Source organism: Acipenser ruthenus, chromosome 15, assembly GCF_902713425.1.
Source record: "Acipenser ruthenus chromosome 15, fAciRut3.2 maternal haplotype, whole genome shotgun sequence".
In the NCBI taxonomy this organism is placed as follows: Eukaryota; Metazoa; Chordata; class Actinopteri; order Acipenseriformes; family Acipenseridae; genus Acipenser; species Acipenser ruthenus.
In genome coordinates, this window is record NC_081203.1 from 8,419,212 (window position 1) to 8,444,048 (window position 24,837).

At 39.3% G+C, this 24,837-nt stretch overlaps 1 protein-coding gene across 1 annotated transcript in view; it reads left to right on the plus strand.

Moving 5' to 3' along the window:
* Positions 1-5,253: 5,253 nt before the first annotated feature.
* The window catches only part of LOC131697537 (multiple epidermal growth factor-like domains protein 9), a 154,549-nt gene continuing 134,965 nt past the window's right edge, over positions 5,254-24,837 (plus strand). The window contains exon 1 of the mRNA XM_058987114.1: positions 5,254-6,055. Coding sequence (XP_058843097.1) covers positions 5,488-6,055 — 568 coding nt within the window. The 5' untranslated portion in view covers positions 5,254-5,487. The remainder of the gene's footprint in view (positions 6,056-24,837) is intronic.

The window sequence follows — 24,837 nt, forward strand, 5'->3', positions numbered from 1 at the left end:
TGGGATCAATAAGCTACTAACAACCAAATGAGCAAGATGGGCTGAATGGCCTCCTCTCGTTTGTAAACTTTCTTATGTTCTTATGTTCTTCTTATGGAAGAATACACTGGACAGAGAATCCTTGGAGGATGGAGGGACCAATTCACCCCAGTGACCAAGAGCTCAAAATGAAACAAACAGTCGCTGCAATGGTTTATTAAATCTATCAAACAAAACATAAGGAAAAAAGAGGGAGCTTTATTAAGTATACAAAAAAACAACAGCACTGTGTAGTAGAGTGGCCGGAAGAATAATAGATGGGAGGTATGTCAGCCCAAAAACCCAGCCCAGTATTTTTTCTTTCTGACTGGGTACAGAGAAAAATGTAATCATGAGCCTAAAGCCAGAGGCTCAAGGCTACATTTCCCAGCATGCCCGGGGCTGGGTGATTGAAACTGGCAACATCTGTGCTGATTGAGTTAACTGGGTGTAAATTGATCGTTGCTGGGATTGCCAGCTGTATATAAGATCTCCTTTGTCCCCAATCGGTTGTCTGTGTTAAGGCTAAGGCCTCAGAGGAGACCTGTGGGGAACCTTAAAGAAAGGTACTGTGAAGTGTATGTGTTTTGTTATTGGTAAACAGCATAGCTGTCCGGTTATAGTTTAGAACTTGAAAAAGTTTACTTTTGCACTCCTAGAAGGAGTTAGGCTTTTGTTTGTTTATTTTGTTTTGTATGAAAATAAATATACAGGCACCGCCCTGTTTACACCCTGTCTATTTGTTGTAAGAGTACTTCATTTTTACTAGAAGATGACGTTAATGGTCCCGGAAAGTAACAAAGCTTACCCCACTTTGTCACAACAGCAAAACAAAAGGGTACAAGGAAGTGCTTTGCAGGTAAACAAAAAAATATATTAAACATGCAAAAAGAGAAATAGAGAATATTAAACATAACCAATACCACAACAGCAAAATAAATGATACAGACCCTGCTAGACATGCTTAGTATAAATCTGTCAGAAGCAGTAAGAGGAATGGAGGCTCTCAAGGCCAGCAAATCGCCTGGCCCGGATGACGTATACAGAAAAGTGTCAAAAAAATTTAGCAGGTCATCTCCAAGTCTCTAACAGGGATTAACAGGTCATCTCCAAGTCTGTAACAGGGATTTTCAAAGAACCCTAGCAGGAAATCTCTGAGTCTCTAACAGGGATTTTCAAAGAACCCTAGCAGGTCATCTCCAAGTCTCTAACAGGGATTTTCAAAGAACCCTAGCAGGTCATCTCCAAGACTCTAACAGGGATTTTCAAAGAACCCTAGCAGGTCATCTCCAAGTCTCTAACAGGGATTTTCAAAGAACCCTAGCAGGTCATCTCCAAGTCTCTAACAGGGATTTTCAAAGAACCCTAGCAGGTCATCTCCAAGTCTCTAACAGGGATTTTCAAAGAACCCTAGCAGGTCATCTCCAATAGGGATTTTTGACAAATAAAAGATAGTGGATGTTCCAGCTGACTGGCGGATTGCGATTGTGGTTCCCATATTTAAGAAGGAAGGTGGAAGAAGGACAAGCCGTTCCTCTATACCTCCCTTGTTTCTTTGAACACTCTTAGCTATATAGCTCATTCCTTTAGTCTAAATCAGGGCTGTCAAAGTTGATCCTTCCACTCCTGGTCTTTGTTCCAACCTTGTCCTATTCTAAGTTGTTTAATTGAACCAATGAAAGCTCCATCCAGGCTCTGAAGTTGTTAAGTATATAATTTTATCTGTTAAACCTGGAGAGGAATGACCCTTCAGTCCATGATTGGACACCCTGGTCTAAATGCTCTTCCCGGGAATCTCTCCAGTACAACAATATCCTATTTGTATTCGGGGGACCAGCATTAAATTGCAGCAATTGGCCCTTTTAGATGCTAATGTTAGTACTGGGACTTGTTTTGATATTTTAGGAAGAATCAAATTACCCATCAAAGAAAGTGTTATTGTCTTATATAATTTTCTAATTTCACTGGTGTAGAGTTAGTAACATTGCTGTGGATTCAGCTTGCTGATTTCTGCTGTGAAACACCATACAGACACCCACCTTCATATCCTTTCTGCTGTGAAGCACAATACAGAACGTCACCACACCTCACCACTGTAAGCCATCCTGCCACAGACAGTCATAGCAGGACAGGAGAGCCAGATAGGTACAGTAGTAGTGGGAGCAGGAGTGGTGGGTTGGAGGGTACATACCTGTCTAGTAGTTGGCATCTTCCAGAGCACTGCTAGGTTCAGATTTTCTCCAACAGCCTCTCCTCGCAGGTCTCTCCTTGCTGGACTCCCACAGCTAGACTCCTGGCTCTTTGGTAGAGAGCTATCTGACTCTGGTTACCTGTAGACTGGCCCTGTAGACTGACCCTGTAGAAACCAATCAACCTCTATTCAATTTAACCACACTCACCTGGTACTAATCACAAACAGTAGATCACCTAATTAAAACAACACCACCTTTATAATGTTACTTACAGCTAATGTTAATTATTTGAAGCAGGATCACTTACCTATCTGCCTCTGAGTCTGGTTACCTGTAGACTGACCACTAGTAGATTTATTCAGCTTAAGTAGGCTCCACCCTCACTTTGCAAGGGAACTGGTTAACAGCTGCTAAACTTCACCAAAGACAGTACTTAAGCAATACAATAGTTTCAATACACTTCAATGGGATCACACAACTACAAAACGCTGTGTGGAAACCAATCAAATTACAATTTGGCTTGCCATATAGCTGTGTGCTCCAAGCACTGCGAGCCTGTCCTTAGTTATCCACCGCAGCAATGGGTGTGGCTCGGAGGGGTTTCACTTTTATATTATTCCAGCAGTTAAAAACCATAGAATGAAACACTACGATTTATAACAAATTAATAACTGACAAACAATAAATATAGAAAAGTGTTATGTTTTATTCACTTTTGTATGCTTTAAGAAACACAGAATATATAAAATAGCATATGGGTCGGACTATATTATTATCACACAATAGTATATGTCTCTCTTTGTTTTTGGGCTGTTAATACACATGGATGCGCCACACGTCAGTGGCTGATATAAGGATGACAGAAATGATTGGCAATTGAATTGATGAAGTAGGCAAATAATAGCCAGGGTTCCAGGGCTGGTTCTGCTCCTGGAAGCTGGAGGGTTTTAGGAAAACAAAACGGTGTGTTCTTATATGTTCTGACACATAAATAAGGCAGCATTCTGTTACTGCACTGCAGTCATTGTATGAAGATGAAGAACTCCCAGTGAGATACAGAGAGACTAACATACATATACAACACGGATTAGTGCTATGGATGGATAGGGACTTTTTGTCAAACATTTGTTTATAAGCCTAGTTTATGTAAGTATAAACTAATATGTTATGCACTTCACTGCACTCAATTATAAAGGGCACCGGCTGGACCACAGCTCACCAGATGCAAAATAGTGCTCCGGTATTTATTTTGAAGGCACAATTGCAAAATTATTACATAATTAATTGACATAATTAATGACCCAGTCGTTACATGTGGCGTAACCTTTCTCTTTAAAAAATGCAGAAAGCACTGAAAAAATACAGTTCCTTATTTTGTGCAGTGTAGTAAAGGGGGCCCATTCCTAAAGCTTTCATGAATGTTTCAGTAGACAGATACCATCTGTTTTTAATTACAGTAGTAATGTATAAATCCAGGCTGTGTGGTCCAGTGGTTAAAGAAAAGGGCTTATAACCAGGAGGTCCCCGGTTCAAATCCCACCTCAACCACTAACTTATTGTGTGACCCTGAGCAAGTCACTTAACCTCCTTGTGCTCCGTCTTTTGGGTGAGATGTAGTTGTAAGTGACTCTGCAGCTGATGCATAGTTCACACACCCTAGTCTCTGTAAGTCGCCTTGGATAAGGCATCTGCTAAATAAACTAATAATAATCCAATCCAACACACATTTTATGTAACTGGATCTGTCTTTGCTACATACTCGTATCAGTTACCAATGTCTGTCCTTAATACCTTAAAAAAAAAAGCTCTGACACCCTGGGATCCTTCAAGAAGCTGCTTGATGAGATTCTGGATCAATAAGCTTCTAACAACCAAACCTGGAAGATGGGCCGAATGGCCTCCTCTCGTTTGTCAACATTCTTACGTTCTATTCTTATGTTAAATAAATAAATAAATAAGAAATACTGCCACAAACAAATATTCTAAACTTTTTAGACATCAACTTTATGGATTGATGTTTTATATAAAGCAACAATGGTCAATTGCAAATGTACTAAAAAAAATCTATATATATATATTTTTCTCTATTATAACATAGTTTAATTTTTCCCTGTTCAGGTAAGATTGGAAGTTTGCTGTAATTCTACACGTTTTTTGCGATTTAATTTTTGTTGGTATTTGTAGTCCATAATATTTGATTGGCAAATGTCAAACTTGTACTTTACTTGAACAAAAGTTATTGTATTTCTTGCTCTTATTGTATTACTTGTATTGTAACGCTTGAAATGTTTTTGCTTACGATTGTAAGTCGCCCTGGATAAGGGCGTCTGCTAAGAAATAAATAATAATAATAATAATAATAATAATAATAATAATAATAATAATAATAATAATAATAATAATGTGTTGTACAGTAATAACATATTGAACACTAGAGGGAGCGCGTCAGCTGCACTGTAATTTTTTTAAATTTTTTTTTTGTAACACAACTGACCACTGTTACACAAGGTTTCTGTGTTAAAGGAACAGCCTACCAACTTTTGTTTAATCGATTAATTTACTCAATATGTAACAAATAAATAAAATACCCTATTAGGAAAATATAATTATTTTAATTTGGTGTTTAGCTGCATATGATGACTCACCATAGCCATGACTGTTGTTATCTTGTTGGTTTGCAGGAGCTGTGCTCAGTGGAATTAAGAAAATGAATATCAATTAAATGGTCTTACTACCAATTCAGGTAATCAGCAGGTAATCATTAAGTATCCAGCGGCATCCTTAATGAATCCGTGTGGGTGTTGCCTGTTTGGGGGGTTTGGGTGATAGCAGGTGGAAACACATCTCCGGCAGTTACAGTGTTAAACCTTTGTCCTCGTGTGCATGGGGGAGGTGTAACGATAGCTGAAGTGAATGACAAAAAATCGTAAACCTGTCACTGCTCGCATTGTATATCTGACTAGCCGCTCCCTTAGCTTACTCTCATTTGCTAGAAGGCACAATAAAATTGGCATTTCGACCCGCCCATTGCTCTTCACATTGGCTGTAAATACTGTCAATCGATGGAATTTTCCGTGAGGGACTTGGGCTGAGGGGGGAGGTAGCAGAGAAAGAACGCCTGGCTGTCATTTGGAATGAGTTGAGAGAGAGGTTGCGCTGCGCTGCTCATACAAGATCCAATTGGAATATACTACGAGCCTCTCTGCGAAGAAGTTAACGGGGAAACTCAGCTGTCACATCAACACTGCATGGTTTATGAAAAGTTTAAAACTGGAGCATGAAGAACATACCTACAATTATGTTAATTTTCCCGGCTTTGGAACTACTAGTGGTTTTATGTCCTGGTGTATTTGAAGCAGTACCTTTTGGTAATGCAAGCACTCCTGCTGGCACGGAATACAATGCTGCTGTTACGAGCCTCGTGGATATGTTAAATATTAATGCAACAATTGACAACAGTTTACCAGAAGGGGGGCTAAACCTTCCCAAAACAGTAGCCCCCACGCCGGTTTCTACTTCTGCAACTACCACAGCTCAACCAACAAGGGTAGACCTGGCAACAACAACAACAACGACAGCAACTGGAGCCTCACAGACACCCCCGCCACCACCAAGAACGATAAAAACAAAAACTGAAACTACTGCAACACAAACCACAACAGCAACGAACATGGTAGAAGCAACTTCCAGCATCAGCAAAGAAATATCTACAACAATACTTAGCACTGCTCAAACAGTTTCTGCTACAACCTTAATGACAACTGCGTCCACCACCGCTGTGATGGCTTTCAACAGAACGGGTACACCACCTGCCACTGACTTTACCGTGCAGCCAAGCAGTCAAGGTGAGTTAGTTACGAAATGTGAAATAACCCGAATAAATACACTCTTAGGATACCGCTATACTGAGACACAGAAATGTAACATTGATTAATACTGGCCACGTTCACTACCACTGGTTACTGTAGCGACTGAATGATCTACACTTTCCGTTTTGAAAGACGGGTATTCTTTCATACCAGCAACTGTAATTACAGCTATGCTTTAGAATGTGAAAAACTGACACACATACACCAAGTTTTTCAAAATGGTGAAGTGATTCTCTAAATCTCTCATCTCAGGGTGTTTTATGAAAATAGAAATTCATGCAGTAAACGGATAGATTTTTTTTCCGCGTTTGTTTAGTTGCCTCGCTTTATGGATGATATCTTAATCTAAAAAAACAAAACAACAAAAAAAAAACGTTTATTGCAGTTTATTGACATCATAATACGTTGTTTATATATATATAACAATCGATCTAAATGTAAACTAAATAAGTTAAACAAAGCCCAAAGACCATGATGTTTTTACACAGTGTTTTATTTGCACCTCGTGTGATTGTCTACAGCTCTATATGTTAGAATAACATCGACTTCATCATTTCAGCACAGTAGGAAAATCAGTAAAAAAAAAAAAAAAAGTACATAAGCAAAAAAGGGCCCAGATTGACAGTAACATTGCAGCGCTGCTGTTCCCTGTGACTTGTATCACATCTCATAAGTATTGTATTGTATAATATCATACCTTGTCCTATTTGGGGTTGATCCCTACAGAGCAGCCAGCTGAAACGGCAGTGTTTTGTTCTTGTCTTCTGCAGCATACAGGCAAGGGCATTTTAAGTTTGCTGGAAAAAACCTGTATTTTGAAACTGACATGTTGACCAATGCAGGGGAAGCCTTAAGATATGTAGGGATTCTCATAATGTCTCAGTGCAGCAGGTGTTCAAGGGGACTCCCCGAATACTGCTTCTACAGTATAACATTTAGTCCTTGCTTTTAAATCAAAGAAAGCTGGCTACTGTTTCCAGTGTATTCCCATGTGTACAGCACTGTACCTACAAGAACGCCCCCTGTCCGGGATGCCCAGGGCTAGAGGCATCGAAATGAAACCCTTTACCTCTTTCAGATGGAAGTGTTACTGATAACTCTGTCAGACAAATGCATACACCTTCGAGCCATCCCCGGTTATTCCGGGATTATTCCTAATTTCTGGTCAAAGTGGGAGTGGTTGGCTAGGTGTATGTGATCCGGGTCCACCTGTATTTTATCAGCATGTTTGTGATCTGGTGCACATCCTGCATCTTATCCCAGTAGGAATTCTTGGGAAAGCCAGGCTAAATGTTACACCGGGATAACCTAGGTGTGTGTGTGACACAAACACAAAGCTGCATACAATTCTTATTATCTTTATTGCACATCTCATTTTTACTCTGCTTGATATCCCGTGTGGGTATCTTGGAAAGACTTGCAGTACAAACAGAACCATAATTAGTCCTTCTGCTCCATAGGATTTGCCATTGTCCATAGTAAGCAAAGTCTTCTAAACATGTATTCAAATGTAATGTATTTCTTTGTTGTATAGTAGCCTATAGACATCAACTACTTAAACAAGAGCCCTTTAATCCATGTTGCTCATCTGGTTGCTACAGTAGCAGGGATTGATCCCAGATCTTTGTCTGGTTGCTTCTTATTCATATGTATGTATGCCGTCATTTTTAGTGCCAGATATCCCAGACTTCTTCCTAGCTGTTTCTTGTCTACTTATCCCTGACGCCTCAGCCCTAGTTAAAACAGTGCTTCATTAATCTTGTCTATGTGCTCAGCTGATACATTGGACCGTAGCATCACCATCATTGAGAATGCTTTATAAGGTTCTGATTTTGTCCCTATTCTCAAGAAGTTCTCTGTAGTTCCTCTGTATTTATAAAAATGTCTTGCTATTCTCTAATGTGTGTTGATCATCCACTGTAACTGTAGTGCAACCCTTCCACTATACAGTGAAACATCGTGCAGGGTAAGGAGCATCAAAATGCAGATTTTTTTTTTTCAATTTTTTTAAATTATGCCTTCTGCCAGTAACTCAGAAGTAAATAAACACTGGGTTTGGTGTAGGCTCTGTTATGAAGGTAGGGTATGCTGGGAGCAGCCAGCTGGATAAAGTGCGCTACACTGTGGAAATGAAACATTCCACTGAGGAAAGAAAATCACAATATCAGCAGTCCTCTCTCGCTCTCTCTCTCTCTCTCTCTCTCTCTCAGGACCAGACAAGCACTTTTTGTTTGATGACTCTACCAGAAGTATCATATGAATTCAATTACAATTGCTCGCTTAAGACTGCCAATTTAAAATGGCTTTGAAAAAAGCTGTATTTGTTTTTACACCCAATACACTGAAGTTGCCAAACTCAAAATACTGGAAATACTGTTTGAAATGGAGGCAAAATATTAGTAATCATATTACTATGACATAATACAAAAAACCCTGATCTGTATCAAAGATATCTGCAAAGAAAACCAGTGTAGCTTCTAAATTCCACTCGAATTACAACACATTCTACAGTACTTTAGAGTCTCTCTCTCATTTGTATAATAAGGTCATTTGATGGGGTACAGTGTTTGTATTACTCGAGATATTTCTTTATTTTAATATGGTTCTACTTTTTGTTCCAGCAAATTCAAAATGAAAGACTATTAAAATATGAAAACAGTGGCAGCGCAGTGGTAAACTGTTTGAATATGGTGCACAGTGGTAAACTGTGAATATGGTGCGCAGTGGTAAACTGTTTGTGAATATGGTGCACAGTGGTAAACTGTTTGTGAATATGGTGCACAGTGGAACACTGTTTGTGAATATGGTGCACAGTCGTAAACTGTTTGTGAATATGGTGCACAGTGGAACACTGTTTGTGAATATGGTGCACAGTGGTAAACTGTTTGTGAATATGGCCTAATATTTTTTTTTATCTTTATAATGGAATGATTTTCAACCAAAAACAAACAAACAAAAAAAAGTTTGTTATGCTTGAAAGGTTTGTACATTAACCACTGTTACTGAGTACAGTTAGTAGCACTGATGAAACTGCTGTGGGGCTGCAGCTGTATACAATCACATCCACTGTGGCACAGCAGCTTTCCTCCTAGGAAAACATGTCAGTTGTTTTTGGCTTTAGTCAAGGCTTCATTCATGTTTTTATTATTTTTATGCTGATTTCAGACCCCAAAAATGTTCTTCTGTTTTTGACACTTAAGTGTGTTAATGTGCCCTACTAAGAAGAGAAAGACTTACACAATCACAAATGAGACGAGGCCATTTGATTGACAAAACCTTTTTTTTGATGTACACAAAAGGTTAAAGTGATTAAAACAAACCTGTGTGTGTATGTGTGTGTGTATATATATGTGTGTGTCTGTAGCAGGGCTTCCTATTGGCCTCCGAGTGGATGTATAAAGTAATGATGCTATACATACAGTACATGTGTTATTTCTTGATCTGCTGTGGTGCCCCTGTAGTCCTGACACACACAAGAAGCCGGTGCACTCGGGCAGTCAGGATCAGTGGTCCCAGGGGGATTCGTGTGATGGGGATGATGGGGTTTCTGAAAATGGGTTTGGAATTAGACTTAGTTCACACAGAATCATCTCTGTAGCTACATTAGAAGTAAGGTTTTATAAATCTTGTGTGTAACTCTGAAGAAGTAAAGTATCAAACTGCGTTGTTTTCAAATGTAGCTCTAATGACTCATGTACATTTCTGTTGTTAAACTGTATGAACATAATTTAGATATTTTATTAGATCTATCACGTAATAAATAAACTACAAAATTATATTGCAAAAGTCTACTGGAAGCCATAATAGTAGTAACATTTTTAAATAACAAAAAAATGACTAATTTGACAAGTATATGTAAAACTACAAAGCGGTATGTAATTCAATATGTTAACGTAACATTATTCAGCAGGTTTAATTTGACTTTATGAAGCAAAATTAGTTAATTCTATAGGGTGAAGCAACACTTTTGTCCATAGCTGTAGACTGCTCTATGTACTGTTCTTTAGTGACAGAGCATGCCTTGATTACCTGGTTTCATGAGCGGAGGAGACATGTGTTCTTTCTGATGAATTAGAGGGCACTGTGGAAGATTGATAACTGCTTTAGTAAGTAGTGGGCTTGCAGAACAAACACATCTCTGGTTTGTTTGTTTATTTATTTATTTATTTATTTATTTATTTATTTATTTATTTATTTTTATTTATTTAGTTCATTTTATTTTTGTGATGATGCAATCTCATCCTAGTTAAGTTTACTCAGGTTTTAGCTGACTGGATTTTAAATATTTTGACATGTAATAGGCAGATATTTATATAAACCCACCTGCTAGAAACAGGGTCCCCAGCGACAGGGATGCAGAAGGTTGTCTGTATCTATGTATGTTATGTATTATCATACTTTATATTTTTCCATATATTTCAAAGACCGTTTTCCAATTCTGATTAAGCCTGATATTAACATTGTTTAGCCGAAGTCATTGAGAGTATTATATTCTGGGGATGTATGAGGGTGTCTGTCTTTCTGTACATTTGACATAGTAGTTATTATAAAACTATTTCAGACTTTTCATTTCAGTTTTAAAATGCTGTAAAATTGCCAATTAGAAAATCCACGGACAAGCCAGTGGGAAACTGTTCTGTATCAGAATGGCAGCTTCAGTAATGCAGAGGAAATGAAAACTAATTGTTCTGTAACACAACAGCAGCTGCATTATTTCCCTGTTCTGTGATGTCATTCAATCAGACTTTATAAAGGATTGTTTAAACAGAATGTGTATTTAAATGTAGGGCTTCTAGAAATAAATGTTTGGTCTCTTTTCAGGGCTTGAATTTCAGCGCGGGATCGCAGGAATCGCACATTTTCCAAGTTGCTCCCGCATATCTGCAACTTTCAGTGCGGGAAAATCCTGCAGCGATATTGTAAGACACCAAGCTACTGTATTTTAAACCCAATCTAGAATGCCATAGTAATGAAAGCACTATGAGCCACATTCTGAGTAGTTCTGGTTAAAATAAATAAGGGGCGGTATCTTTAGAAAACTTAGAAGCTCAGCTTCCCCCCCATGTTAATTTCATATTGAGGTTCAATGGTGCAGTGTTTTTTTTTTTTTGTTTTTGTTTTTTTTGAGCCCTCTCAAATATATAGCAGTGACCAAACATGATTATTTTGGAAAAAGGTTGTTTTTTTTTACATATATTCTCATCTCTACCACATATAGTATTGCCTGTTGCAATTTATATAATATGAAATGACATTTTGTGGCCTTTCATTTGATATGTTACATGCACGCAGTACAAACTATCCAATAGTTAAACATACATAAATGAAAACAGTGAAAACATGTGGAAATAGGGATGAGTGTAAAGAGTTAAAAAAAAAAATTGGAGCTCTGGTTAAAAAGAAAAGCACCTTTTTCTTCTGCTGCATGCAAAGACTTCACATCAAGCAATGGCAAAACCAATGAAGAGTGCTCCGTGTCACAGTGATGAACAGCTGTAGGTCTCCTGAAAGCAGCTTATTTTAAAGCAACACCAGTGTGAATGATGATGCAGTAAAATATATACAGTTTTTTTTAATATGCAAAAGTGCCTTTTCTTTTGTCATTCCCCCTAAAATTTTGGAATCCCCCCCCATTGGCTGCAGCATAGGGGGGAAATCCCCCCAGCACACAAAAATGAAATTCAAGCCCTGTCTTTTTAAAAGCAGTAGTGTGTTTAGGTTTTGTCCTATACTGAAAGTATGATTTGAATAGGGTCATAAAACAGGGAAGTAAGGTTGGTTACACTGTGGGATTGCTTGTTTGCTATATAGGGAAGGAACTGTTTGTTTGTTGTATTGAGGTAGCTGGGTGCCCAGAAGAATAACGTCAAGGCAAAATACACTATGCTAAACCAGTAATGCTAGGTGAGGTGATCTGATGTGGAGAACAATGAGAACCTATGGGTGTGGCACACTCACTGCCTTAACCAAAGGTCATCGTGCAATGAGGCATTTCAAGCATTTTAGTAAAGGTAGTATAGAGGGTATAGAGACACAACACTTTGAGAGGAGGACCTCTGAGTGACCAGGGTATAGAGACACAACACTTTCAGAGGTAGCTTGATCCAAGCTACCGATTTAAGAACTTTACAAATAACTTCAAATACTAAATCATACATTCTGAGCCATAAAACTAACCAGTGTTATATACAGCAGGGATAGTTAATCTTGCATTACTGTGCTGTGTTATGGTTTGCATTTTTAAATGACAATCAATCAAACTCATTTTTAAGGATGGGCAGTGTATTATTCATTGTGTTAACATGAGAGTTTTACATAAGGACAATATAACATTTACAAACAAAAGATTAAGTATGGTTTCCTTTTACAACTTTAAAGACTTCAATCAATTCACCCCCCCTAATTCATTTTAGATTCAGTTCCTTCAACCTATTGTCATAGCTCATACCTTTAAGACCTGAGGTTAATCTGGCTGCTCTTTGTTGGACTCTCTCTGAGGTAATGTGATGACCAGAATTGACCACATTAATGTGCTGGAGGGGTGGCTTTGTCTTGTGATTCCCTGCTTGTATATCGTGTTGAAAGTAGCTTTTAATCATAAATAATTTTTTTGTATATCTGATGAAAGGGGGGCAAAGCTACCAATAGTGTTGCTAAAAGGATATATGAATTTAAATGGGATGAAATGTAACCTGCCATTTATTCTTTTGCTTATAGAAAATGCATTACCCTTCTCATTGTCCTTGTAAAACATGTGGCTCTGACACACCTGCAAATCCGCCCACTCATGTATGAAGGAATGCAAACATGCATTTGCAAGTTAGAGTGCATCTCCAAGTAGAAATATTATATAGTCAGAAGGAAATAAGAACTTTGGATGATTGTGATACCTAATTGCTGTGGCCGCTAAATGAGAAAATACTGTCCCATTGTAAATGTGCCCTGCGGATTTTAAGCTTGTTTAGAAGCCACATTTATATGGCTGGCATCTGTGGGGAATGTTAGACAAAGAAATATACCAGTGGTCACAAAAGGAAGCAATTCCAAACTTATTTAAACCCTTCTGCTTTATACATGTCCTTCTTTTTAGTATTGAAGCCGCATTTTCCTAAAAGATAACCTTTGATTGTAATCATTTGGCTGCTGAAATAACATTATTTAATAGTCCCACTGTGGGCAGGCAGCTATGTATTTAGTTGCCTATTTATTCGTTATAAAAAATGAAATACTGTTTAGCATGTGATACTGTGACAGAGCAAGAATGAATCTTGGTTATAAATCTCCCTCCTGACCTGTGAGGGTGCTGTGTAAAGGGAACAGTGTGCCCCGGACTGGATGGTCTGACAATTCATTCCAAGGAAAGGTGGAAGTCGGCCATCTAGAAAGGGGGCGGAGCCAGCAGTACACCAAGTCATCGCCGAGAAGTGATGTGGCAGTCGCGGATTGGAGGAAAAGCGATTGCACTCGCTAACCAAGGGGGCGTGGCTAAGGTACAAAAGGGGGTGTGGCCGAGCAAACTGCTCCTTTGTTATTATTATTATTTCTTAGCAGACATTATGGTTGCGAGAGAACCGCTGAAGGAGAGTAATAAAATAACCGTGAGTGTTTGTTTGTTTTGTCATTTCTAATTGTACTCGTTTGTTCTTGTTAGATGGCTAACACGTACCGGGAGCTGTCGCTTAAGGCCAGCACCAACCTGGACAACACTTCACCACTGTGCACGAATAAATTGTATTTCACCACTTGCACGTTCGCACTCACTCTGGACTTGTGATCGTGTGTGTGTGTGTGTGTTTATTATTTCGGGACTGTAACCCGTGGTTTAAACTGTGCAATGCACATTGCTCTGTGTTGCCTGGGATTACTTATTTGCGGTTGCCAACACGACCGGGATTACAGTTTGTTTGGACCGTGAAATTTGTTTGCACCTGTTTACACAATACATCACCTCTACACCTGCGCACTGCAAACCACAGATACTAATAATATATACACACTCAAACACGTATTAAAGGGGATTTATTTGCAATTAAAAGGACTGTACTATAATTTAATTTTTATTTAATTTAATTTTTATTAAAATTTTTATTTAAGTGAAAAATAGGTAAAACAATAATTGTAATACAAGTAATTCAAACATTGTAGGAATTCTCAAGTGGGCATACGTGTAATACAAAAATCTAAATTTAATTTTTGTTTTCCATTTTTGCAATTTTACCAGATGGAACACCAAAATTTGCCAATAGCGGGCAACAGTCCAGCAGGGTCTGCTGTACCTGAGAGAGAGTTGTGAAAATGAAAGACCAGAAACCAGCAAGCTTAGGGCAAGACCACAACATGTGAGTCAGGTCAGCTGTGGAGTAGTTCCATCTGTCACAGCTCCCATCCAAACCAGGGTAGATCTTGGCCAGTCTGTTCTTAGATAAGTGAGCACGATGCAATGTATTAAACTGAATTAGTCCCAGCCAGGCACAGGAAGATGTGGAGTGTAGACGAGACTGAGCTCGCTCCCACCAATCGTCTGTAGCTACTACTCCCAGTTCACTCAGCCACCTAGACTTTATCTGTGACAGGGTATGGAAATTCAAAGACAAAAGGTGGTTATAAATTTGTGAAATAATATTTTCTCAGGGAGTTCTGCAGGATTGAATGGAATGGTTGGGAATGAACTGGGACTGGGCACACATGTAATTGCGAATCTGTACGTAACAAAAGAAATGGGAATGGGGCAAAGTGAATTTAGCAGACAGGTGGGCCGATCCACCGTCTGCCCCTCTGGAGAAGTAGCCTACTGACCCGAGGGCGCCTGCCCCTCCAGATAAAGGATGATTAGCTCGTCAAGAGAATTAAAAAAATGTCTTTTGGGATAAAAATAGGGAGACTTGCAGGAATTTAGGTAGACTGTTCATTTTTACTGATTGTGCTCTGCCAGCCACAGAGAGGGGTAAACTAGTTCATCTTTGAAAATCAAGTTTGATTTGTGAAATCAAAGGTGTTATGTTTGAAGAAAAGAGGGAGGAATTAGACTCCTAAATAAGTAAAGCCTGATTGAGCCAAACGGAAAGGAAGTGTAGCCTGGGAAATTTGCATTGCAGCATCATTAATTGGGAAGCATTCACTTTTATTAAAATGTAATTTGTAACCAGAGAACAAACCACATTTTTCATGTACCAGTATAGCTACTGGAATGCAGATCACTGGATCAGACTAGGTGAGTAAGATCTCACCTAGAATATTGTGTTCAGTTCTGGTCACCTCGTTACAAAAAGGATATTGCTGCTCTAGAAAGAGTGCAAGGAAGAGCAACCAGAATTATCCCTGGTTTAAAAGGCATGTCGTATGCAGACAGGCTAAAAAAATTGAATCTATTCAGTCTTGAACAAAGAAGACTACGCGGTGATCTGATTCAAGCATTCAAAATCCTAAAAGGTATAGACAATGTCGACCCAGGGGACTTTTTTGACCTGAAAAAAGAAACAAGGACCAGGGGTCACAAATGGAGATTAGATAAAGAGGCATTCAGAACAGAAAATAGGAGGCACTTTTTTACACAGAGAATTGTGAGGGTCTGGAACCAACTCCCCAGTAATGTTGTTGAAGCTGACACCCTGGGATTCTTCAAGAAGCTGCTTGATGAGATTCTGGAATCAATAAGCTACTAACAACCAAACGAGCAAGATGGGCTGAATGGCCTCCTCTCGTTTGTAAACTTTCTTCTGTTCTTATAAGAGTTCCACGGGATAGTGGAAAATACTCTGAGCATGTTGCATTGGTGCGTACGCTTGCTTCAGGAGATGTATACAGGAGGCGAGCTCAAGATGTAAATTTAGCACCAAAGCCGAATTTGTTTAAGCAGCAATTAAATAACCCCATTCCATCATCTCAAATGCTTTCTCAGCATCAAGGGAAATTATTGCTTCTGGAACATTTAAGTCTGACGGAGAGTGTATTATATTAGGAGTCTGCGGATGTCGGAGAAAGAATGACGGCCCTGGATAAACCCTGTTTGGTCTTGAGAAATGATGGTCGGGAGGGCAGTTTGGAAACGGCATGCGAATACCTTAGCCCACACCTTCACATCTACGTTAAGAGAGATGGGACAGTACAAGCCACAATCTGTAGGGTCCTGATGCTTTTTAAGCAGCAGCAAGATAGATGCCTTCTGTAGGGTGGGAGGTAGGGAACCACGCTGTATTGATTCCTCAAACTTTGACTGAAGTAAGGGGGCAAGTTGGATAGCAAATGTTTGGTAGAATTCAATAGAATAGCCATCTGGGCCTGGTGCTTTCCCACTTTTCAGTGACCTTATGGAGTGTATTATTTCATTAAGCTCCGGGGATCAGACCATCTCTTGGTTAATCATTGGATCGATTGTGGGGGTGTCAAGATGACTGAAAAACTCACCTAAGCTTGAGTTGTCAGCTGGGGATTCAGAAGTGTATAGTTTAGAATAAAAAGTAGCAATATGAGTGTTTATTTCATTTGGGTTCAGTTAGATTTCCAGTGTTATTAGGCGTGAAGGTATTCTACGTCTGAGTTGATGTACAAGAAGCCTACTTGCTTTATCCCCATATTTATTAAGGGGAGCCACGGGATCAGCCCTGCCTGGACAGTAGGTCGAATTGTGTCTGAAGATCTAAACATTTCTTGTATAGCTCTGGAGTAGGAGCTGTAGAATATTGGAGGTCATGGTTCAAGATAATCTGTTAACTCTTGCTGCTTAACTCTGCACTGTTTATTGGCATGGACTGAATAAGAGATAATCTGGCCTCGCAGAAAGGCCTTTAAGGTCTCCCATAACGTAGAGATTGAAACATCGTCAGTCTTGTTAGTCTCAAGAAAGAAAGCTATTGATTCAGATATATACCGTATTCGCTCGAGTAAAAGTCGACCCCCTCCCCATTGTGCGGGCGAGATTCGGGTATCATTTTTTAAATATTTTTGTATTAGATATCCTGACATTTGAGTGGCAGATTTGCAAAAATAACAATTTTATAAGCACTTCTACCTAGAACTGCCAGTCGTATTACAATATAGTACATGTTTTTTTTGTATAGCCTACAATAGTATTATTTTAGTATACAAGCCCCAACCCCACTTCCTTCCTAGCCCGCATGGAAGTATGCATTTCAGTGGAATGTGGGGGGTGGTGTGGTCTGGCTGTAATTCAGTGAAACTGTGTCTGTGTTTTATGTGACAGCTGCTTGATATAAACAAATCTGGGATTAATTTTTTTATATATAGACAATGTCACAGAATTGTTTTTGCCAAATCTTGAGATGTTTGCGTTTTGATTTGAGAGAAATTAGAAGCATTTGCTCTGGCAATGAGGGCAACAAGGATTTGCCCACAACAATGGAGGTGCTGCTGTTTCCCACAGAAGCACTGTGCTGCAGGGTTACGCAGTAGAAAAGGTAACATTATTATTATTATTATTATTATTATTATTATTATGCCGCCGGTCATTGCAATCAGTACATAAAGGCTTTTACTATAAATTATAGATTGGTTCATATGTTTGCTCGTGTATTAGTTGACCCCCCCCAACTTCAGGATTGTGTTTTGGGTTTAAATTTCTCGATTTATACTCAAGCAAATGCGATAGTCAATGTATTTTTTAGCGGAAAGCAGAAGAGAATCAAGCCTCCACACAAAGCGGCCAGAAAGGTTTGAAGAAAAGCATAGATCAAGTGCCAAGGGGGCATGGTCTGAAATAACAAATGCTAGGTATTCTGCTGATTTAACTAATGGGAGGATCTGTTTATCTAGAAATAAATAATCTATTCGAGAAAAGGAATGATGGACAGTAGAGGAAAAGAAAAGGCTTTTGGAAACAGAAATCTCCAGGGGTCTACACACCCATTTTGATCCATAAATGCAGATGGGGCCTTTGCTATTTTGAAAGGAGAGAGAGAGACTTCAGACTGGATCAATCTAATTTCGGATCCATACAGTTAGGTCACTTGCCAAGATCAGATGGTGGGAGTTTAAACTAGGGAGAGAGGAGAGCAATGTATTAACAAAGTTCACATCGTCCCAGTCAGGCGCATAAACATTGACCAGAAGTACGGGCGCTTGGAAAAGGGAGCATGTAGTAATAAACCACCAGCCCTTGGGGTCTGATGCAAACTCAGTGGGAGTAAATTGTATTTTTGTATTAAAATAGCAACCCCTCAATGAAAAGCCTGCCCCACCCAGGATTTATGGAGTCTGGGATGATCTAGCACACAGATGGGTCTCTTGTTAGAATGCTATATCTGCTTTTAAATGTTTAAGGTGGGAGAGAGCTCTAGAACACTTCACCGGGCCATTCATACCCTTAACATTCCAACAGATCAGCCTAACCAGAGGGGCCCCCTCCTGGCTCCCAACACTCAATGGGTCAGCCAGTAAAAAAGGAGTTGTTTATAAAATATTGCTTTATCTTCAAGAATATGTGGCAACCTCTTTCATATAGTGATAATTGTTTAAAGTAGTAAAGAATCAGGATTATGACTGCAGGGTCATCATGGATGACAAACCTACTGTAAAAACTGGCTAAAGGATTCCGTTTAAAACAAAACATATTCTATAAACTAAATCTGTGCTTAAATTTAGGGTTATTACCCATCCCTCCTTAAGCTCCCCTCCGACAAAGACAAACCCTCTCCACCAAACACTCCCACATCTAACCCCCCCAAAAGTCCCATATTTAAACAAAAAACATTTGGAGACAAGAAGAACAAGGAAGAGAACTTTCTCCGGCGGTGTGCCAATAGCCTCGCTGCCCAGGGCCTCCATAAAAAAATCGGATATGAATTTAACTGGATGTTGGCCCTCCATCCCCTCTGGTAGCCTGATAAAACACATATTCTGTCGTCTGGAGCGGTTTGAGGTTGTCCAGCTTGGGCTTGATTTGATTCATTATCTGCCCCAATGTCACACAAGTTGTTTCTGGTGTTGAGATTCTGTCGCTGTTGTCTGATAGAGAGTGCCTTTGATTCTCCAATTAAACAGCAAAGGTTTTAGAGCTACCATTCCACTAACGTTAGTGCTGGGACAAACGGGTTTTTCGGGTTTGAAATAATCTCTCAAAATGTAAATGAATATTCAGATATTCTTAATGTTCAATTAGCTGGAAAACAAAAGTATAATGGGTATCTGGCAAAGTAGTTTGTAGTACACAGGTGTAGAGGCGATGCAGGGCTTAGAAATAACAGTCCAACAACAGGTCAATGGTAAATAATGAAGCTTTATTAATGGCTTTTAAATAATAACACTGACTATACACAACGATGTGTAAAGTCAGTAAAACCACGGTATTCAGATAATAATAATAAACACACACTTTAAAACACCTACACGATCACCAGTCCAACAGCGTGTGCTCCGGGTGCAAGTGGTATTGTGAATATGATAAAAGTGCTTAACAGTGGTGCAGTGGAGTCTGGGTTTGATGCTGGCTTAACAGCGACAGCTCCCGGATATTTAGCCGACTACAATGACAAACAAGAACATTTAAATAGACAGACAATACAACAGTAAACACTCACAGTTTCTTGTTACTCCTCCAGGTCATTCTGTAACCATAACAGAGGAACATATTGTTCAGCCACATCCCCGAAATACCTTCAGTCCAATTATGTCTCCTCCAATCCATGACTGACACCTCGTCTTCCATATTAGGGCGATGACTTCAGATATTGCGGCTCCGCCCCTTCCTGGATGGCTGACTTCCAACTGACCCTGGAATGAACTGTCAAGTTTGGGGCAAGTTTGGGGCACACTGTTCCTGTTACACAGCACCCTCACAATACAGTAAAAAAAAAAAAAAAAAAACCTCCGAGTAAAAACAAATCATTGCTGTTATACACCATTATTTTATTGTACATTACACTTAATTTGGAGCACGTATTTTTCAATTTCTCAAGGATACCATTCCACATGCAGCTGCTCTTCTGTCTCGCTTGACATGGAATGACCCAAGTACTGTTTATTTTAACAACCCTTACATTTGCATCAGGTGCCTCGTGCCTCATACAGAATGTGAATAAAAGACCAAATTAAACCCCTGGGAATTGGGGATTGATTTCTGGTGATGACCGCCATGGTTCGGATTTACTTTTCTTGAAATAATCATTTAGATATTGTTTCTTATATATATATATATATATATATATAGTGACACAATTGGACCCACTCGGGTTCGTTGCCCCTTTAGAAATACGACCCAGCACAACAGAAATTGAGTTTTAAAGCGCAGTTGCGCTGATTTTCAATAAACACCAAAAATAAACACATACAAAACAAAAACCTAACTCCGTTTTGGAGCACTTACTACACAGGTAATTTCCCTGACTAACTTGCAGGACGGCTAAGCCGATTACCTGGCACCACAGAACACAAACGCAAACTTAACACGGCACTTACTATTCAGACTGCTCGGAAGCAGAGCACCTTCCTTCTGCCTCCTTCTACTCAGCAGCCTTGAGCAGACTGACTGCTCCCCTTAAATACCCTGCACCTGGTCCCAGTTTAACAATAGCTACCAGGTGCAGGGGATAATTAATAATAAAACAATTAACAAATTAAATGAAACAATAAAACAAAATAATCAACCAAACAAAAAGGTGCATTCTGCACATGTTTCTCTCGCAGGGAGGTTTTAACCCCCTCCCTGCTGTCTCGCACAACCCGCTGCCTTACAATATATATATGCTGCTTCTTTTATAAGTTTATAGTTGAGATTTAATTGCTAATCTCAAGTACCATTTGCATGCCTCCTAGAAATAAATTTAACAAAACCATACCCAACACAATATGTGTCCCAATAAAGCACTTTCTTTAATCAGATGCCAAGGGGCTCTGGCAGAAACTGAAAGGTTTTAATGGAAATATTGACGCAGAATGTTCCTTTTGTTATAGCTTGGCATTATCTGCAAACCTAGTACTTTAAACAAAGAACTCTGACAATGTGAGCAATTATGAAGTCATCTGTGTTTGAAAGGAAGGGTCAATCCTTTTTTGAAATGTAGATTTAATCCCTTAATGTCTTCAATTCTGAGTTCCAGGTGTGCTTCTTATATTTATTGAACCTAGGCAACAAAGATCCTCAGATAAATAAGCCTCACTTTTACACACCCACTCTGTACAGTCTTGTATGTGCCACACCCTCGGTACCTGTTCACAGTAACCTGCATTACCTTGTCTGCTGTTCTTGTCGATGCTGTTCTTTCAATTTTTCTTATCTGTGATTGGTTGCTGTTAGAGTTTGCAATCCTTTGCTGTTGTCCTTTGCTTTTTATTTTTTGCAGATTGATCAGTAGTTGTCATTTAGGATGTTTCCAAATAGTTCTAGTTATTAACTACTGTATAGTTATATTTTAGTAGGTATTCATTTCCAGTTACTTTATTGTTTGATTTAATTTGTTCCCATACTGTTGTACAGTACCTGGGGATGGTTAGCCTGGAAAACACCATAAGAAAGACTGAGTTGAGAATGACTGTAGTTTGAGTCAGAACCAAGGTAATGGACTTCTGTTTCAGCTGCAACCTAAACAGACTTGTCTTGAGGAACGGAACGTTTGTTTAGGTTACTAAGCAGCAAGCTAAGTGAATACATGTAAACGGACACGTAGTATCTGTCCATGTACGAGAGAGTTGTTCAAATTCAGAGCTGGGTTGAAGATTTTATGTAAGTGGGTTTGTTACAAATTACAGAACAAGATACTAGACCTAAATGATACCAGGCTTGCTAGGTATTGCACATGATGATGTTTTCTAGCAGACCTAAATGATTAGAGGGTCTTAAATTATAGATGTATTCTCTCTCAAGCCACTTGCATTCTGTTCATGAGCTTGCTAAATTTCTAAGTTGAGTCATTTAATGTGAAATAAAGTAAAAAAGGGTTGCTGCACCGTCTCAGAATGTTCTCAGACAAACTGGAAAAACTTCAAAAAGTATTTAAAAAAGAAACAGCTATTCAGAATTTTAGACCTCGGGCTCTCTCTTGTAGTGATATGTACCCCTCACATTTGCAGTACATGAATTGGGGTGATTTATTGCAGGGTTTTTATGCTCGAGTATAGTATATTTGTTGCCCCACTTACACAGATTGCTTATTCAATGTTAGGGTTGTTAGTTTCTTTATATTTATTTAGCCTGGACAACAAAACTCGTAACCCTTTAAACTTGAACAGATTGAAATGTTTAAACTATTAGGAATATTTGAAACCAGTCAGAAAATCCATCAAAGAAGCCCTCCATCACCTGTCTGTGTCCGTCCTTACGAATAGACAGACAGACAGGGCACCATATACCAGATTCTGATACTCCAGTTGTGCTAAAGAATGTGTTGTTTTTCAAGTTTCAGCATTACTCAATAAGTGGTTCAGTACAAATTTATAAAAATCTAGATGTGACAGACAGACAGGCTCTCTTACCTCATATTCTAAATGCCCTTGTTACATGGGGGTGCATGTCTGTATGTGTGAGAGTTTGGTGGCTGGCGGCCATCTTGGTGAAGGGGCAGCCTGTAACCACGATGGCCCTCGTTTGCACAGCCACATGGTTTTGATTCATAGCTTGATCGTGTGTGCATGAGAAGTGTGGAATTGTGTAGGAGAGTGGAAAGATGAAGAGCAGCAGGTTTGTGCTCTCTGTTTAATCACCGGGATAGCAAAGCTTGGGTGTGGTGTTTATTTTGAAGAGTTTATGTTTGTACTGTTTGACCTTTTTCATTTTTTTCCCAGCGTTTTGTTCTGTTTTGTGTGTTTAAAACTGAGCATCCGTGTCTATTTAATATTTCAAAGGGCGCAGCCCAGCCTTGGCCGACACTGAGTTACCACACGTGGTTTTATAAGTGGGATAGCGTCCCTACTAACCCAGCATGGAACTGCAAGAAGAAAATCTGAGAGAAGAAAATGGAGCAACTTATCCAGAAGTGGCTTGCTGTGCAGCAGATGGGGAAGCGCTGGTACCTCTGCAGATTCCCCGCAAACCTAGATGTGGGGATGCTGTTGCCATTTCGTAGCCTGCCCCTCCAGAAGCAGGCCAAGATTGGGCAACAGTGCCCTCTTTCCTTAATGGCAGCTTTGGAGGCCGGAGAGGCCTGGCTGTCCTAGCACCCTGAACTGCTGCTGCGTTTTCTGCATGCCTGTGTGTGTTCAGACAATGATATTGCATTTTCTAATCACCTGATTTCACTCTCAATTTTGCTAAATAGGAAATATGGCTACACAAGTGGATGCATGAGTAGACTTTGCAACTGATCGATTTCCTTTTTTTTATGAGATGTTAGATCTGTGGAAGACTGCAATAAAAAAAAAAAACATATTTTGTGAAATTGCCATCGGAGGTAAAAGACAAACTGAAGAACAATCAAACTCAGTATTTTGCTTGGTCCATACTCTAGTTTTAATTATTATTATTATTATTTATTTCTTAGCAGACGCCCTTATCCAGGGCGACTTACAATCGCAAGCAAATACATTTCAAGTGTTACAATACAAGTAATACAATAAGAGCAAGAAATACAATAACTTTTGTTCAAGCAAAGTATAAGTGTGACAACCACAATTCAATAATACAGCAGATTATACGTTTATGCCTTTTCAAAATTATTCCAGTGCAGCTGCTGAAACATGTTTACTGCAAGCAGGCGCCATCTTAATACTGCTTAAAATAATTGTCAGTTTTCCAGTGTGAGTATGGCACATTTAGCAACAGCAATTCAGTTGTTCATTTTTAGTTGTCAACTAAAATTGACTATAAAAATTGCTTGTGTATCTCCGGCCTAAGCAACAGTATCTGAGATTTTGTTTTTTTCTACAGTGATTCAGCTCAGTCTCCTTGCATTTTTTTGCTTTGCTATATCTGCTTGATTGTTTGGTTTCCTCTTCCAGTTTAGTCAGGTTTTTTGAAGGGGTTCTTGATAATACCCCCATTGGTTTCCATGGCATTTTAAATTAGTCTTGCCCCTTCTCCCTCAAGCTTCTCTGTCTCTTGATGGTTCTTCAGACCCCTGACTGTTGTCACTTTGGTCCAGCCACAGGTACTAACCTGGAGTGCCACATCTTTTCCAAGAGCTCTCACTGCAGATCTTGAGCCGCACAATTGGGTTGTTTGTTGTAGGATAAGAATGAATGACATTTGTTCTGCAGCGTCATGCGTCTCCCCAAGTACATTTGTGTAAAAGGCTTGACATGGGTGACTTATCTTTAGGCGACAAGATACTTGACATTATAATTCATTGAGTTATTTTAGTTTACCCACTCCCTGTTTTTGCACTTAGTCTTCTATGGAAGTCCTATACATCATGAAAGTGTAAATACTCACCATTTAGAAGCAGTGCATTGTTCATTTCTTGTATATTATCTTTATCATTGGCTCCCAACCACTCTTCCCCCCCAACCCCCCCTTAACTATTTTCCTAATCACTTAAAATGATGTCAGTCACTTAAAATGATCTTGTGACATATGTGTCATGAATTAAGTTAATATACAGAGAAACAAACTTGCATGCTACATACAGGTGAGTACACTTTTGCCTCTTTTCCACTGTACAACTGAGCCTCGCCGCGGCCGTACCGAGCCCTCACGGTGCGGTTAAGGACAGCCTGGGTTGTTTTTCCACTGCAGAGCCAAGCCGTGCTACAGACGCCACATGCAACGAAAGACAGTTGTTATTAATTATTGTTATTAATTAACTCGGTTTGCCAAAAGATGCGCAAACTGAAAATGAATAGACCAACGATACAGCTGTATCTTGTATCGCTAT